General features: G+C 36.7%; 1 protein-coding gene across 3 annotated transcripts; it reads left to right on the top strand.

Moving 5' to 3' along the window:
* The first annotated feature begins 1,754 nt into the window (after positions 1 to 1,754).
* Positions 1,755 to 3,909, top strand: LOC104217422 (THO complex subunit 4B-like). Of its 3 annotated transcripts, none has more exons than XM_009767666.2 (5): positions 1,755 to 2,026; positions 2,093 to 2,200; positions 2,947 to 3,015; positions 3,098 to 3,273; positions 3,471 to 3,909. In XM_009767666.2, exons 1-5 carry the CDS (start codon positions 1,841 to 1,843, stop codon positions 3,634 to 3,636), a joined length of 705 nt encoding a protein of 234 aa, XP_009765968.1. In that variant the 5' UTR covers positions 1,755 to 1,840; the 3' UTR covers positions 3,637 to 3,909. The 3 variants fall into 3 exon arrangements, with proteins under 3 accessions (XP_009765968.1, XP_009765969.1, XP_009765970.1); XM_009767667.2 differs by having other exon boundaries at positions 3,474 to 3,909; XM_009767668.2 differs by lacking the exon at positions 2,093 to 2,200.
* The last annotated feature ends 10,076 nt before the right edge of the window (positions 3,910 to 13,985 follow it).

Genomic DNA, 13,985 nt, shown 5'->3' on the forward strand with positions numbered 1-13,985 from the left:
CTTTGAGCCTCTAATTGCTCCATTTATGTGCTGAAAGTCCTAAGTGTTTTGATTGTCGCCTTAGAATTTTCACCTTTTAAACCTTAGGGGTCCGTCTAGAACCAACTATAAGGTAGAGGTCCTAACTCCTTCCAGGACCATTAAGAAGGGACGGGTAGCAGCACGCAATAGAAATTGTTGACCAAACACTCGCTTTGCATGACCAATAAGGGGATGGGAAGGGTAGATACGAGATATGATGACTACGCGCTAATGTCAAGTGTAGCCCCTCATTGAGTAGTGTTTATCGGACATTGTGTGGGGTGATCCTATATGATAACCAACCTAGGACTCCTCCTTTACCAAGATTCCCTTTTTATTTAAACCTTTTATTTTACAACTTGTCCAAAATTTTATCTTATTACTTGAGTTATCTAACGTGCTTTGCTTGCAACCTATTTGATTCAACTGTTTACCTGTAATTGACTAATTTGTGAATATAAGTTCGATCGGGACACACAATTGTGGACCAAAAGAGGGGTGCCTAACACCTTCCCCTCGAGGTTACTTCGAGCCCTTACTTTAATCTCTGGTAATGCAAACCAATCCAAGAGTTAATCACTCTAGGTGCCCTAAAGCACCGTAATCCGTTAGGTGGCGACTGTTCCAATACCCAATTCCCAAGAGGAAAAGAGTTATTACCCCCATGAATGTCGAAACCCGAACTTCCCGTCAAAAAGGGAAAAAGGGGGCGCGGCAATCACTGCTGGAGTCCATACAAATTTCTCACCAATCAGTGCATGCCCATTCTCGTGTACAATTGCTGGACACTTGAAGCAATGAGTTATGCGTGTGATTTTACTAATCCTTATAATTAGTCTACTATATTCTAGTCTCTAGACATCAATAGGCATGAATTATAGGGTGTGTTTGGGCTGTAAAATGCAACATTTTGCAAGGAGGAGAAGAAACGCATCAAGGATATGGCAAGACAGTGAATGGTACGCTACTAAACACTATACAATTTGGGGATGATCACATGAGCTCCATACACAAGGAATATACAACTAGAGTTTTGGAAGGAAAACTAATGGCTACACAACTGGATTCATTCTTGTATCCAGTTCTGAATAAGGAGTATGAACGAAATTCGAACATGCGATTCAATTGGGATGGTATAGCATGGCTAGTTTATTTCCTTTTTAGATTACAATTTGTACTATTACTGTTGAGTACTATACTCAACTTTGATAATAGGAGCTATGTGACTGTCAAAGTTTATTTTTTTCATCTTGTAAGATCTCATATGTCATTTTGTTCTTTTTTATTTAAATATATATAAAACTAGCTCTAAGCACTTTGCCTAGTTAATTTGCTAAAAAAATATTCTCGCTAGGTAGTGGGCATGCAATTGTTCATATACTACTACTAGAATAAGTTACTTGCAGTGTCTACTGGCATCTTATATTTCGGTATACCTTATACCGAAATAATTACTTGAGTCTCGTTAGACCACTTTAACCTTCTTTTTGACTAAGAACTTTCTTTTGCAATCGGTCCTCCATTTGGAGTCGCTAAGATTATGCTCGTGTGTTCGAAGAAAAGAAAAACAAAAAATAATTTTAAATCAGATATAAATCCGTCACTAATTATAACCTGTGGATAATTTCAAGAATTGAGACTGGGCAAGTTGCCAACACAGTAAAATCGAGGGTGGTTGCTTTTTACTGAGCAGCCAGCTGTTATTCATGCGCCCTCTCAACTCTCTGCTGTACTACTCGTCCCTTCCCTATAAGGCCCATTGTCCTCAATCGCATTATTTTACCATTCTGAAAACCCTTCACTCCTCCGGTGTGCTTCAATGGCTGAATCTGTGGACATGTCGCTGGATGATATCATCAAGAAAAACAAACAAAAGGACAATGGTGGACGACGTTCCAGAGGTCACATCGATCAAAAGCGCCGCAGTGTGCGGGTTTATGGTTCTGGGACTTGTAGGGGCGGACCAAGCCGCCGTTGCAGAATGACGCCCTACTCAATGCCGCAGGTACCAGGCTGTTCCTATTCCTTTCTTTCTCGCCTGTATAACTAATATTCTTGAAAAATATTGTAGCGTTTTCCAGAGCCAGACAAGATGATGGTTGGAGCGTCAGAGTGGGATTATGGGACTAAGCTATTTGTATCTAATCTCGATTACGGTGTCTCCAACGATGACATCAGGGTATAAACCATCTTTTCTTCTATTTCTCAACAAACCCACCTTAGCTCAGTTGGACTGTAGAGTTTCTTCTATTTCTCATATGAAAAGAAATTAAGGTGGATTTGCATTAATTTTATGAGGCACGATAGGATTGTCTTCGGAAACTTAAAATTGCTTTTTCTCTCTCTCTTTTTTTTTTTTTTTTTTTTAGTTATCTTATATATGCATAGGTCTAACATAGAATTTGTATTAGGGAGTAATTCCTTTTGAAATGTAAAGTTGAGAATTTCAGATTTTATTACTTTTACTATAGGAGATTATTTTTGGACCCCACGAGATCAAACACATTGAATGATAATATGATTTTACTTTTAAGGCATGGATATTGGTCAAACTTAACGTGTTCTTGGCACTTTACTGCCTGGTTAGCACCCTTGTCTTCTACATTACTGCATTTTCCACTCATGAATGGAACAACTTAGGGTTATACTCTTAACTCCCCCCCTTACTATTGTAGTATATAAGATGAAGTAACTTTTCTGCTATTTTCTACATTACTCTTTCCATGTTTATGAATGAACCGAGAATTGACTCTGTATGGATGTCGTAGCACCTAATTTCTTACTAGTAGACTCCTTAATTCTCGTTGCTATTAAGAATGATGGTACTCTGTGCTTTAAATTCGGAGCTTTTGATCTCAAATTGTAGTTGCAATACTTTCTTGAAGCAACTATTCTGATGAGAAGTCCTCTATCTGGATTGTTCAGCTGCTGTTTTCAGATGTCGGTGAACTTAAAGAGTACGCGCTGCATTATGATAAGACTGGCAGATCAAAGGTACTTTGACAAGCCACCTTCCTTTGACATTTTCCTGAGAAATGTAGTGCAATATATTCATGTTGAGGAAATTCTTGTATAGGGAACTGCAGAGGTGGTTTTCACACATCGCTCTGATGCTTTAGCTGCTATGAAGAGATACAACAACCTGCAGCTTGACGGGAGACCAATGAAAATTGAGGTGAAGTTTGTGACTCATCCAGTGCCTTCAATATTGCCTGATTTTGCACCAGAAAATCCGCGAGGAACTTTCCAGAGGTAAAAGATCTGCTCCTTCTGGCTTTATTGTTGAGGGAAGGATTCAAATTGTTTATGGTATTGTTACAAGCAAGTAATAACTCTAGAGTAGAGTGATAGTAATAAGATCATTTTGGATCTAATGATTGAGTTGTAATTTCCTTACTAATGAGCCCTTGCCTACATGTAATGACGCTTTCAAAGAACTGTTTTGGCAGCAGACCAGGAGTTGCAGCAGATGGAAGGGCTCGTAATGGTAGGAGAGGCGGCCACATGATTGGACGAGGTGGTTTTATCGATAGAAGCCATCATAAACCTGTCTCAGCCGAAGATCTTGATGCTGATTTGGACAAGTATCATTCTGATGCAATGCACATTAAGTAATATCTTTTAACTTTTTAGTCCTATGGTTCTCTGTTATGCCATGTTCAACTTGAGCCATCTCCAACAACAAAAGTGCGTTTTGTCCTAGATGGAGAAATCATGGACACCATATAGATTGTAGTAGGGTACATAGATAGCTGAATACCCATTATCTAACTTAGCTCACTTTGTTTGGATCGTAATCTGGATATACGTTTCATCACTAGTGCATCGTTGTGGCGAGAGGATTTAACATTGTTCATTTTATGGTGATTCCGCAATGTTTTTCTTGCATTACACAGTGTTCCCTCCAGATTTTTAATTCTGTGCTTAGTCTGCACCGCTTGTCCTTTTTTTTTTTTTTTTGGTTTAAAAGATACTTAATACTCCCTCCGTTTCAATTTATGTGAACCCATTTGACTGTGCACGGAGTTTAAGAAAAGAGAGAAGACTTTTGAACTTGTGGTGTAAAATGAGGCACATATATTTTGTGTGGCTATAAATCATTGTATAAAGGTAAATTGTTTCCAAATAAGGAAAGGGGTCATTCTTTTTGACACGGATCAAAAAGGAAATAGGTTCACATAAATTGAAACGGAGGGAGGATATAATACGAAGGTTGAACGTTACAAGGAGCAAAAGGCGACATACACAGTAGCCTAGGGGAGCGACCTCGTGGTGGGTCGTAACAAAAAGGGGATGCTTGTTGGAAACTAGTACTAGGGACAAGTTAGTGCTGCAGATTTTTTTATACTTGGTTAAGTTTCATGTTTGGTCTAGACTCTAGATCATCCATCTGGACTGTTTTAATTTCTCCATCAATTTTCTGGTGTCAAGAATAGCTTATTCGGACAAATCTTCAGTATGATTTCTGTAACCTGCGTCACAGAGCAAATCCTAAGTGTTTTTTTCTTTCTGATTTGATCTGTTCTATTTCTAACAGGCTTGCCAATTACTATAGATTTACTACAAACTAAGACAATGCGGCATGCATGATGCATATGTATACTAATTTCTTCTCCTAATTATCTGTCCTTTTTGCTTTTTAGAATATTGTATTGTGCCAAAATTTGTCCTGTTATATTTCTATACTTAGCTTTAAATTTTTTATTTTACCTGTAATGAGATTATTTATAGCCACACAAATTTCTTTGTCATGTTTTAAATCACAAGTTTTTAACGTAATTTTTTGTAAAATATTTTGTGGCTAGTCAAACTATACCACATAAAATGGGACGGATGGAGTATCAAGCAACTCATAATTGTTTGCTATAATAATTTCACAGTGCTAGTGTGATTTAAGAGATCTACTTCGTTTTACACAAAAAAAAAAAGGTTTAAATTCTTCACGTAGATAACTTTATCTGTACTGTTTAACCTATTTTCATTTAAACGAAAGGAACTAAATTAATCAATAATATCTAGACAGACTAGAGTACCTAATTGGGACGAAAAGAGCAGTTTTAAGTGATTTCCTTGAAGGCGGAACGCCTAATTTCAACTTGTGAATAATACTTTCAAGAAAAAGAAAAGAATAGGCGTAATGTCCTAAAAAGCAACGAGTAAAAGTCGAATTATTTCCAATTATTGTCGAATTATTTCCAATTATTGCCATATAAGATTGTACACGGGACTAGATAAGAGGATAAATATATAAGATTATTGGGGCTTAAGTACACAGTAAAACTTGAAATGCCTTTCGAGCTGTTCAGGCGTTCAGAAAAAAGTGAAAAACTAATATGCTTAGAGGGTGTTTGGCTAAGGTTACAAGCCGGTCAAACTGGCTTATAAACACTTTTTGGCTTATCTATGCATTTGGTAAAATTAAAAATGCTTATAAGTTAAGTGCTTATAAGCCAAAAATAAGCAAAAAGTCATAATTTGGTCTCCTCCAACTTATCAAATTTCAGCTTAAGCACTTTAGGTTTGACCAAAATATTTACTATTCTATCCCTAAAATACTTCTTTTTAAAACAAAACTCTTCGTACACCCAGTTCTTCAGCTGCTTATTATTAATTTCAGCACTTTTATCCAAACACGTAACTGCTTATTTTTTAAATCAGCTACAACACTTAAAAATGCTTTTCAGCACCTAATACTTATCAACTACTCTAAATCAGCTAAGCCAAACGGGCTCTTAATTTTGTTGGAGTTTTCAAAATTTAGTACTTCTCGACTGTGGTGGTAGATTTAATCAACGGCAAAGGGCTAAATATACCCCTCTACTTTCAAATATTGTTTCCCTGTACCCTTCGTTATACTATTGGGCTATTCATGCCCCTACCGTCATACTTTGGAACAAAAATACCCCTATTGTCATACTTTAAAAAAAAATACCCCTATTTGGATGGAGTGCCACATGGCAACACCAGATTAAAACGACCCATTTCTTTTTTTTACCCGATCAGTTTTTAAAAGAACCCACAATCGGCCCCTATTTTCATTTTTTTCCAGTTTTTTTTTTAAATTTCATTTTTTTAAAAATGAAAATATTTTGTTAAAAAACAAAACAAAAGAAATTGTATTTTTACAAATTTGTTTTTCCAGTTTTTACAAAATAAAATTCTTTTAAAAAACTGAAAAACTAAAAACAAATATTTTTCAAAAAAGAAAATATTTTGTTGAAAATAATGTTTTCAGTTTTTAAAAAACAAAAATATTTTGTTATAAACTGATTTTTTTTTTGTAAAGCGTTTTAGCTTCTTTGGGTTCTATAAATAAAGGATTTTTTAATAAGGTATATGAAATTTTATTTAACATATGAAACAAAAAAGAAGGAAGAGAGTGGTGGGTGGGTGTGGGTGTGTGTGTGTGTGGGGGATTTTTGATAATATAGCAAAATTAATATGTATAAATATGGGGATAAAAAGAGATAAAACAGAAAAAAAATATTTTTGTTTTTTAACAAAATATTTTCGTTTTTTAAAAACTGAAAACATTATTTTCAACAAAATATCTTCTTTTTTGAATTTTTTTTTTTTTTAAAAGAATTTTGTTTTATAAAAACTGGAAAAACAAATTTGTAAAAACAGATTTTTTTTTGTTTTTTAACAAAATATTTTCATTTTTTAAAAACTGAAATTTTAAAAAAAAACTGGAAAAAATGAAAATAGGGGTTGGGTTGTGGTTTTTTTTTAAAAACGATCGGGTAAAAAAAAGAAATGGGTCATTTTAATCTGGTGTTGCTACGTGGCACTCCATCCAAAATAGGGGTATTTTTGTTCCAAAGTATGACGGTAGGGTTATGAATAGCTCAATAGTATAACGAAAGATATAGGTAAACAATATTTGAAAGTAGAGAGGTATATTTAGCCCTTTTCCGTTTAATCAACGGTCTGACTAAGAGATAAAATATTTAGTTAATCTCTTCGAGCCAAAAGGTACGAGAACAAAATCCGTTTCCTTTAAAGTAATTTAAAAACAAACAAGCACCTTTAGCTTTGTCAGCTTTATTTACAAAACAAACAAAAGTCAATTGTTACTCTCAAGAGCAAAACACTATGAGCACCTGAGGAAAATTATGATTTAAGTATGAAGTCGGGGCCTTCGATTGAGTAATGATTTGAAGAAAAAAAAGAATTTCATGAACTGTACGGGATTAAACGTAAGGTGAATCACATTGGGATGCTATAAAACACGATTATGGAAGTATAGTATCGCCCCTAGGTGGATTAGTTTAATTACTCCAGATATTCTCCGATGAGACATGTGTCCTAGCGCCAACGTTACATAAGAGGTCAAGTTATCGGTGGTAGATTATAGATCAACATTAAAGTGAATCAACAATGGATGGATAAAAGTTACAAAGTATAAGATGAGATTAAGCCATCATTCTTAAGATGAATAGTAATGAAGAAGCATTAAAAGACTTAGATTTATATATATAGGATAAGCAACGATATTAACCTGGAGTTTAGTAGCAGACCTCAGTAACGATAAATCGAAGTAAGAGTTATAGTATAGTATGACCTACCTAGATGCAGTAAAGTCATACGGATGGATAATCGGGTCTATGAAGTAAGATATAACAATATTCGTAAGTTCAACAAAGCATTGAGCGAAGAACTTAGTATACCTATAGATTCCTAGAAGGATATCTTATCAAGCTCTGTATATATGTTTACATAATGAGGCCTAGAGATTAGCTAAAAGTTGGATGAAAAATGAGAGAAGAGTCGCATAGGCGCACATACAAAGACAAAGTCGTACAGACTGCATGATAGAAGGTAGCAATAGTTACGAGATTGGAAGAATTCTGACCACAAGTCGTGGTGTGAGAAAGGGGCCTAAAGGAGGGAATGCCCTGGCCTTTGGATTTATTCATAGAACAGCTGCCTAGATGGCAAGGAAAGTACTAAAGTATTCGCAAGAGCTATAGGTTATGATAATGATAAGTGTATCAGTTAACATTCGAGGAAGAATGTTCCAAAAAAGGGAATGATGTTATACCCCATATTGTCGTACGTGAAAGTACGCCATAAGTAAATCAATGAAAGCTCTGAAATGAGATATTACATCCGGCATTTTCGCACGTTAAAGTTTCATCGTAAGCTAATCGGCGTAATCTCGGGAATGAGATTATTTGGAGGTTATAAGTATTATGCTATTTCAAACAAGTGATAAGTAAATTCGTGAAGGTGAGAGGGTAAGCGAATCGAAGAAAATGAGTTTCGTCGAAATTTGACATTTTGAGTTAAAATACGGTCCAAGTTATAATACTCGGTGTGTATTAACTTGTGCTATACAAGGTACCACATGCCCATGATAATAAGGTATATAAAGTGTGTTAAAAGTGGGTAGTATTTTAAGTAATTTGAGATAATTCTCAATTATGTGGATAATTGGATAATTATTGATTTTACTGGGAGATTAACTAATTAATTAAGATATTTGGATAAGATTAAGGAGCCCCCTCCCCCAACGTGGCAGCAAGTATGGAGTCCTAATCAAGCCTAATGTTGACTAAGTAAGTATGAGGCTGGGTGGCAAAATTTGGGAACTCTTTGGCTAAGTAATTACCTTAAGCAGGGGCCCACTCCCTATGATAAAATCACCCCCAAAATTCATTAAGGGGAAATACATAGGGTTGCTAATGGATGGAATTCTCAAGGGGAATTCTTATTGTTACACCCAATATCATCGTACAAAAGAGTATTCGTAAGTCAATTGATGTAAGCTCAGAAATGAGATCCTCTTTGAGAGTACATAAAGTAAGTTAATTATGTTACCTTAGAGATTAAAAATCTTTAAGATCATGGATAACAAGTACCAAGAGGGTTGAAAGGTTAAAAGCTAAACAAATTGAAGAAAATAAGTTTCGTCAAATGTCGACAATTGGGAATGTTATAAAGGGTACTTTTGTGATGAGACTAGGGTGCTTAACAAGATAAGCAGGTTATATTATGAGTTATTTTGGTCGTATGATAGTTGTGTGTTATGTTTTTAAGTCCAGCAAGTTATGGAATAAAAGTTGGCGAAGGTTATCACAAGTTACATTCACAAATGTGCTGAAAATTAGGTCAAATGTAGATGCTATTTTCTCCCAATTTAGTTTGAATTATGGGGTGATCTACCTACCAAATTGAATATCTACGAGTCTAGTTTCTAACGCATTAAATTGTTCATCGATACGACATCGAAGTAGAGAGATATTCGTGTTTTCACGAGACTGTGCCAAGCAGCTCTCTATGGGACCCACAATGGCGGTTGATATATATATATATATATATATATATATATATAAAAGACGCCTCAACCCCGTATTAACTCATTATTTTTCAGTATCTTCAGAACCTAGACAACTAAAAACACTCTCTCAAGGTTCTCTCATGATCCAAGACCCAAATAAAGGGCAAACAACACAAATCAAGTGTTGGGAATCCCGTCGCACTAGTAAGTTTCTTGTTCTTCTTATTGTTGCTGATTTTTGGGTGGTTCCGGCTCGTATGGGAGTTTGTTTTAAGTGGTTTAAGTTCTGTAAAATATTATCCCAAGGTTTCTTATCAACCCTATGTTATTTCAAGTCTTGCAAATGGATTACACCACATTTCACATCAAAAGTTAGTTCTAGTGAAGAATAACAACTCTTTGAGGTTGTGTTGTCATTGAGGATAGTTGTGGGCTGTGTTTGGCTGAAATTTCAAGTTGTTTCTACTGGCTAAGGTGAGTATAACAGACCACTAATTTTTCTTAAGCTTGCTTGTAGGTTGGTTAAGTCACTTCTATGGTGTTGTATTGCTATTGAGGGTTGTTGTAAGCTAAATATAATTTGAATTTCGACTTGAAGATATTGTAGGAGGTATTTGTCTTGTGTTCTTGCATGTGCTTAAGGTTATCTTGATGTTGCTTAAGTTAAATAGATGTACTAGACATGAACTAGTGAATAAAGTTGCTAGTTGAAGATAGTTGGAGTTGTGGATTGTTTCCTTTATTATAAATATATAGTATAAGGATGGAATCATTGATGAATGACTTCATTATCATGTTAATGATGCTGTTAAGTTAATGTAAGAAGTCTATAAGGGGTGATAATAGGGTTGAAGGGTTCTGAAGTGATTCAATCCGAGCTTGCCACTCGTCGTGATATATTAACGACTTGTTAATGGAATATTTTGTACCCTATTGATGTTGTTCTTATTGTATTACTCTTGTTGTTGTTGTTGTTGTTGTTGTTGTTGGTATATGGTATTGCAGGAGGCCCTTGTTATAAGGGAGATGTTGCCCAAATTTACATAAAATGAGCTACTAGCTTAAGTTACAAACTTAGCCTTTACTCAGCACTGATTTTTAATCTACTTATGCTATAGTAGACTAGGTTGAGTTGTTTGAAGAGTTGCTTGGAAGCTATTAAGGACTCAACGAGGTTAAGGTATGTTAAGGCTAAATCTTTCCTTCATTTTGGCATGATCATGTAACTACAGGTGTTTGATAACGAGACATAAAGAGAAGTTCATATTCCTGAATTTATGTACATTGCCCTAGACTCATAAGTTATAGCATTCTCCCTTATCAGAACTTCATATTCAGTTTAGTATTGTCTTTTTTCATCCAAGAGAGCAGAGAGTCTCTCTCTCTCTCTCTATATATATATATATATATATATATATATATATACAATATTAAAATATCTTCACTACTATCGAGTTATAATTGATGGGCAAGCCCCTATTGGGCAACCTATGATCATATGGTAAGTTATATACCGAACCTACTGTGGTCGAGCGCCTATGAGAGAGACCAGAATGGTCGAGATACATAGTCTAGTATGGTCGAGCGCCTATGAGCGAGCCTACTATTGCAGAGCAGTTACACATACCGAGCCTTATATGGCCTGACAACTATTTTACTTGTTATATTGAGAGAGTTGAGTCCGTTGCAGCAGGTAAGCACATCTTCAGATTATCTTTGACTCCCAGTTACATTCGGTTATTATATTATCAGTTCAGTTTCAGATTTTAGTTTCTCGGTTGCCTTACATACTTAGTATATTATTTCATACTGGCATCCCTTATACCGGGGATGCTTTATTTCATGCCTGTAGGTCCTGATTGACAGTTGGACAGACCATCCAAGCAGACAGAGTCAAACATCAACTTGGGTGGTAAGCTCCACTTCTTCGGAGTTACCAAGTCTAGACCTTGGAGTATATTTTATATATACAGGTTTGATAGGTAGGTCGAGGCCCTGTCCCGACCATAGTACAGTTCATTTATCTCTAGAGGCTTGTAGACGGATCCTGTATATTTTGTATATCAGTAGATGTTCATGGCGACTTTGTCGGCCTGCACAGTTATATATATATCAGCTTTTGGGTATGTTTACCCCACAAATGAGAGAGACGTTCAGACAATTCAAAATATGGCCTCATTGGCCTAAGTTGAGGGTTACCCCTCCAGAGTTCACAGTTACAGAGTGGTACGCTCGGGCCGAGTATGGCACTGGGTGCCGGCCATGCTTTCCCAGGTTTGGAGCGTGATAAACTTGGTATCGGAGCAGTTTTATCATAGGGAGTCTATAAGTCGTATCTAGCAGAGCCTTGTTTATAGATGTGTTGTGCACCATATTATATAAACATGAAGCTACAAGGCATTTAGGAATTTATCACTCTTCTTTCAAATCCACATCGTGCTATAGAGATGAGTCATAAGAGTTCGAGCCAAGACTTATGTTTGCTATTGATATAAAGATGCTTGCAATTAGAAAAATTATAGCTAGCCAGAGTGCTACTACAGTAGCAGGTAAGGGCACTAGTAGAGAGAGAATTCTTGACAATATGGCCCATTTTGAGGCCCTATCAGATCGTGCATACTAGATGGTGCACCCTAGAATAGTAAAGTCAGATATGAATACTAGAACGTTCAAAAATATTAGAAGACATGTAGTGGCATACTATAAGGGATAAATATTTACTTTAGTATGACTCCCGCCCCTAGTAAAAAGAGAATAGTATGCGATCCAAAGAGCCAGTGAGATGAAGCAAGAGGAGATAAAAGTGAAAGAACGTTTTGTTGAAGTTTTAGAATAAGTTAATACACAGAGATATTAGCAGGAGAATAAGAAGAGAGTAAATGAAGCATTACGAGTAAGATGTGATAAAAGGGTGGTAATAATAAATCATAATATGACATGATGACATAGTCTATAGTCAAGTAAAGGAAAAGACAAGAGATGACATGCCTTGAGGCTATAAAAGAGTATAAGCCATAAAGTCATATCCTCATTTCGATTAAATGAGTTGATGACTCCAACGTAATTACCATAAGGCTATGTTAGACCCCCCCAGAGTAATAGAAATCAACATAGGCTAGTAAACAAGAAAGAAAAAATCAAACATGATTTAGGGACCAAAGGACTCAATAATAGTCGTCATCGTAAGAATTTCAGAAATCGTGTTCCGAAAATGATAGAATGGACAACGGAAGAATAACCTTTAAAGGTCATTCAGGAAGACGCTTCCCTAAAGCAATTAATGTGAGAAGAGTTATGCTTAAGGGACTAAGTGTACCAGTTACACTAGGTGTCACCCCTACACGTAAGAAATTCAGTTATCCCTGGTATAGAACGGTTACCGCAGGGAGAGTAAGAGTCAGTGAAGATGTGGAAACATGCCAAAGATGAAGAAGTAACTATGGACTAGTAAAGGAGGAATGCGATAAAAAGGCAAAAGGTGTGAGATTGCATTTATTCAGATCCTACATATATGTTATGACTCCAGAGCATTAATGTTTTATTCATTAATAAATAGTTTCTGAAGCTTAAAATCAAGTTGACCAGTAGGGCCCTGACCTTCCTCGTCACTACTCGACTGAGCTTAGGGTTGGCACTTACTGAGTACCGCTGTGGTGTACTCATGCCCTTTCCTGCATATATTTTTTCATGTGTAGATCCAGGTTCTTCGGCTCAGCCATACTTCCAGTGAGGCGAGGTGATCTTCAGAGACTTCGAGGTATATCTTCCGCGTCCGCGGACTGAGGAGTCCCTCTCTATTCTCTCTTTTTGCTTTAGCTCTCCTGTATTTACTTTTGTTTAGACATTCTGAAGTTAGAACTCTTTGTAATTATTCCACAGCTTGTGATTTCATGAGATTCCGGGTTTTAGGAGTTGATTCAGTTTGAGAGTTTATATTTGTATATGCCGAACGACATCTTAAACATTTTATTTATGTTTTATCTATAGTATTTAGCTAGTGTTATCTTTCATTTTCTTTTTTTGCAAATTGTTAGGCTTACCTAGTCGCAGAGACTAGGTACCGTCACGACAGTTCATGGAGGACGAACTTGGGTCGTGACAAGTTGGTATCAGAGCTCTAGGTCCATAGGAGTCATGAACCACAAGTCGGGTTATTAGAGTCTCGCGGATCGGTACAGAGATGTCTGTAGTTATCTACGAGAGGCTATGTAACTATTAGGAAAATTCCACTTCATTTGATTTCCTTATCGTGCGAGATTTTGATATCACAATTCTAAACTTCTGTCTTCTATTCTCTTACAGATGGTGAGGACACGTGCTACCGGAGATGACCAAGCACCCATGCCTCCTGCTAGAGCTGTCAGAGGTCGGGGTCGGGGTAGAGGCTGAGGACATGCCCGTAGTGTAGCCAGAGTACCCGCACGAGCTGCCACAGAGGAGCCACCAGCAGCTTCAGCCTGAGTCCAGGCACCTGATACGCCTACTGCTACTAATAATCCAGCTCTTCAGGAGACTCTTGCAGAGTTCGTGAGCATGTACACCACTCTAGCTCAGGCAGGGCTGATTCCCCTTACATCCCAAGCCGGGGGAGGAGCACAGACTCTCGCCGCCTGCAGTCCTGAGTAGTGGGTTGATTAGATCCTAGAGGTTATACTGTTACCTCATGTGGCCCCAGTTCAGC

The sequence above is a fragment of the Nicotiana sylvestris genome, chromosome 9 (genome assembly GCF_000393655.2).
Source record: "Nicotiana sylvestris chromosome 9, ASM39365v2, whole genome shotgun sequence".
In the NCBI taxonomy this organism is placed as follows: domain Eukaryota; kingdom Viridiplantae; phylum Streptophyta; class Magnoliopsida; order Solanales; family Solanaceae; genus Nicotiana; species Nicotiana sylvestris.

Bases quoted from the DNA above. Each gene is read 5' to 3' on its own strand.
- LOC104217422 (XM_009767666.2), top strand. From the start codon at position 1,841: ATGGCTGAATCTGTGGACATGTCGCTGGATGATATCATCAAGAAAAAC. The intron at 2,027-2,092 runs GTACCAGGCTGT...AAAATATTGTAG, and splicing joins CGCCCTACTCAATGCCGCAG to CGTTTTCCAGAGCCAGACAA. The intron at 3,274-3,470 runs GTAAAAGATCTG...CTGTTTTGGCAG, and splicing joins CCGCGAGGAACTTTCCAGAG to CAGACCAGGAGTTGCAGCAG.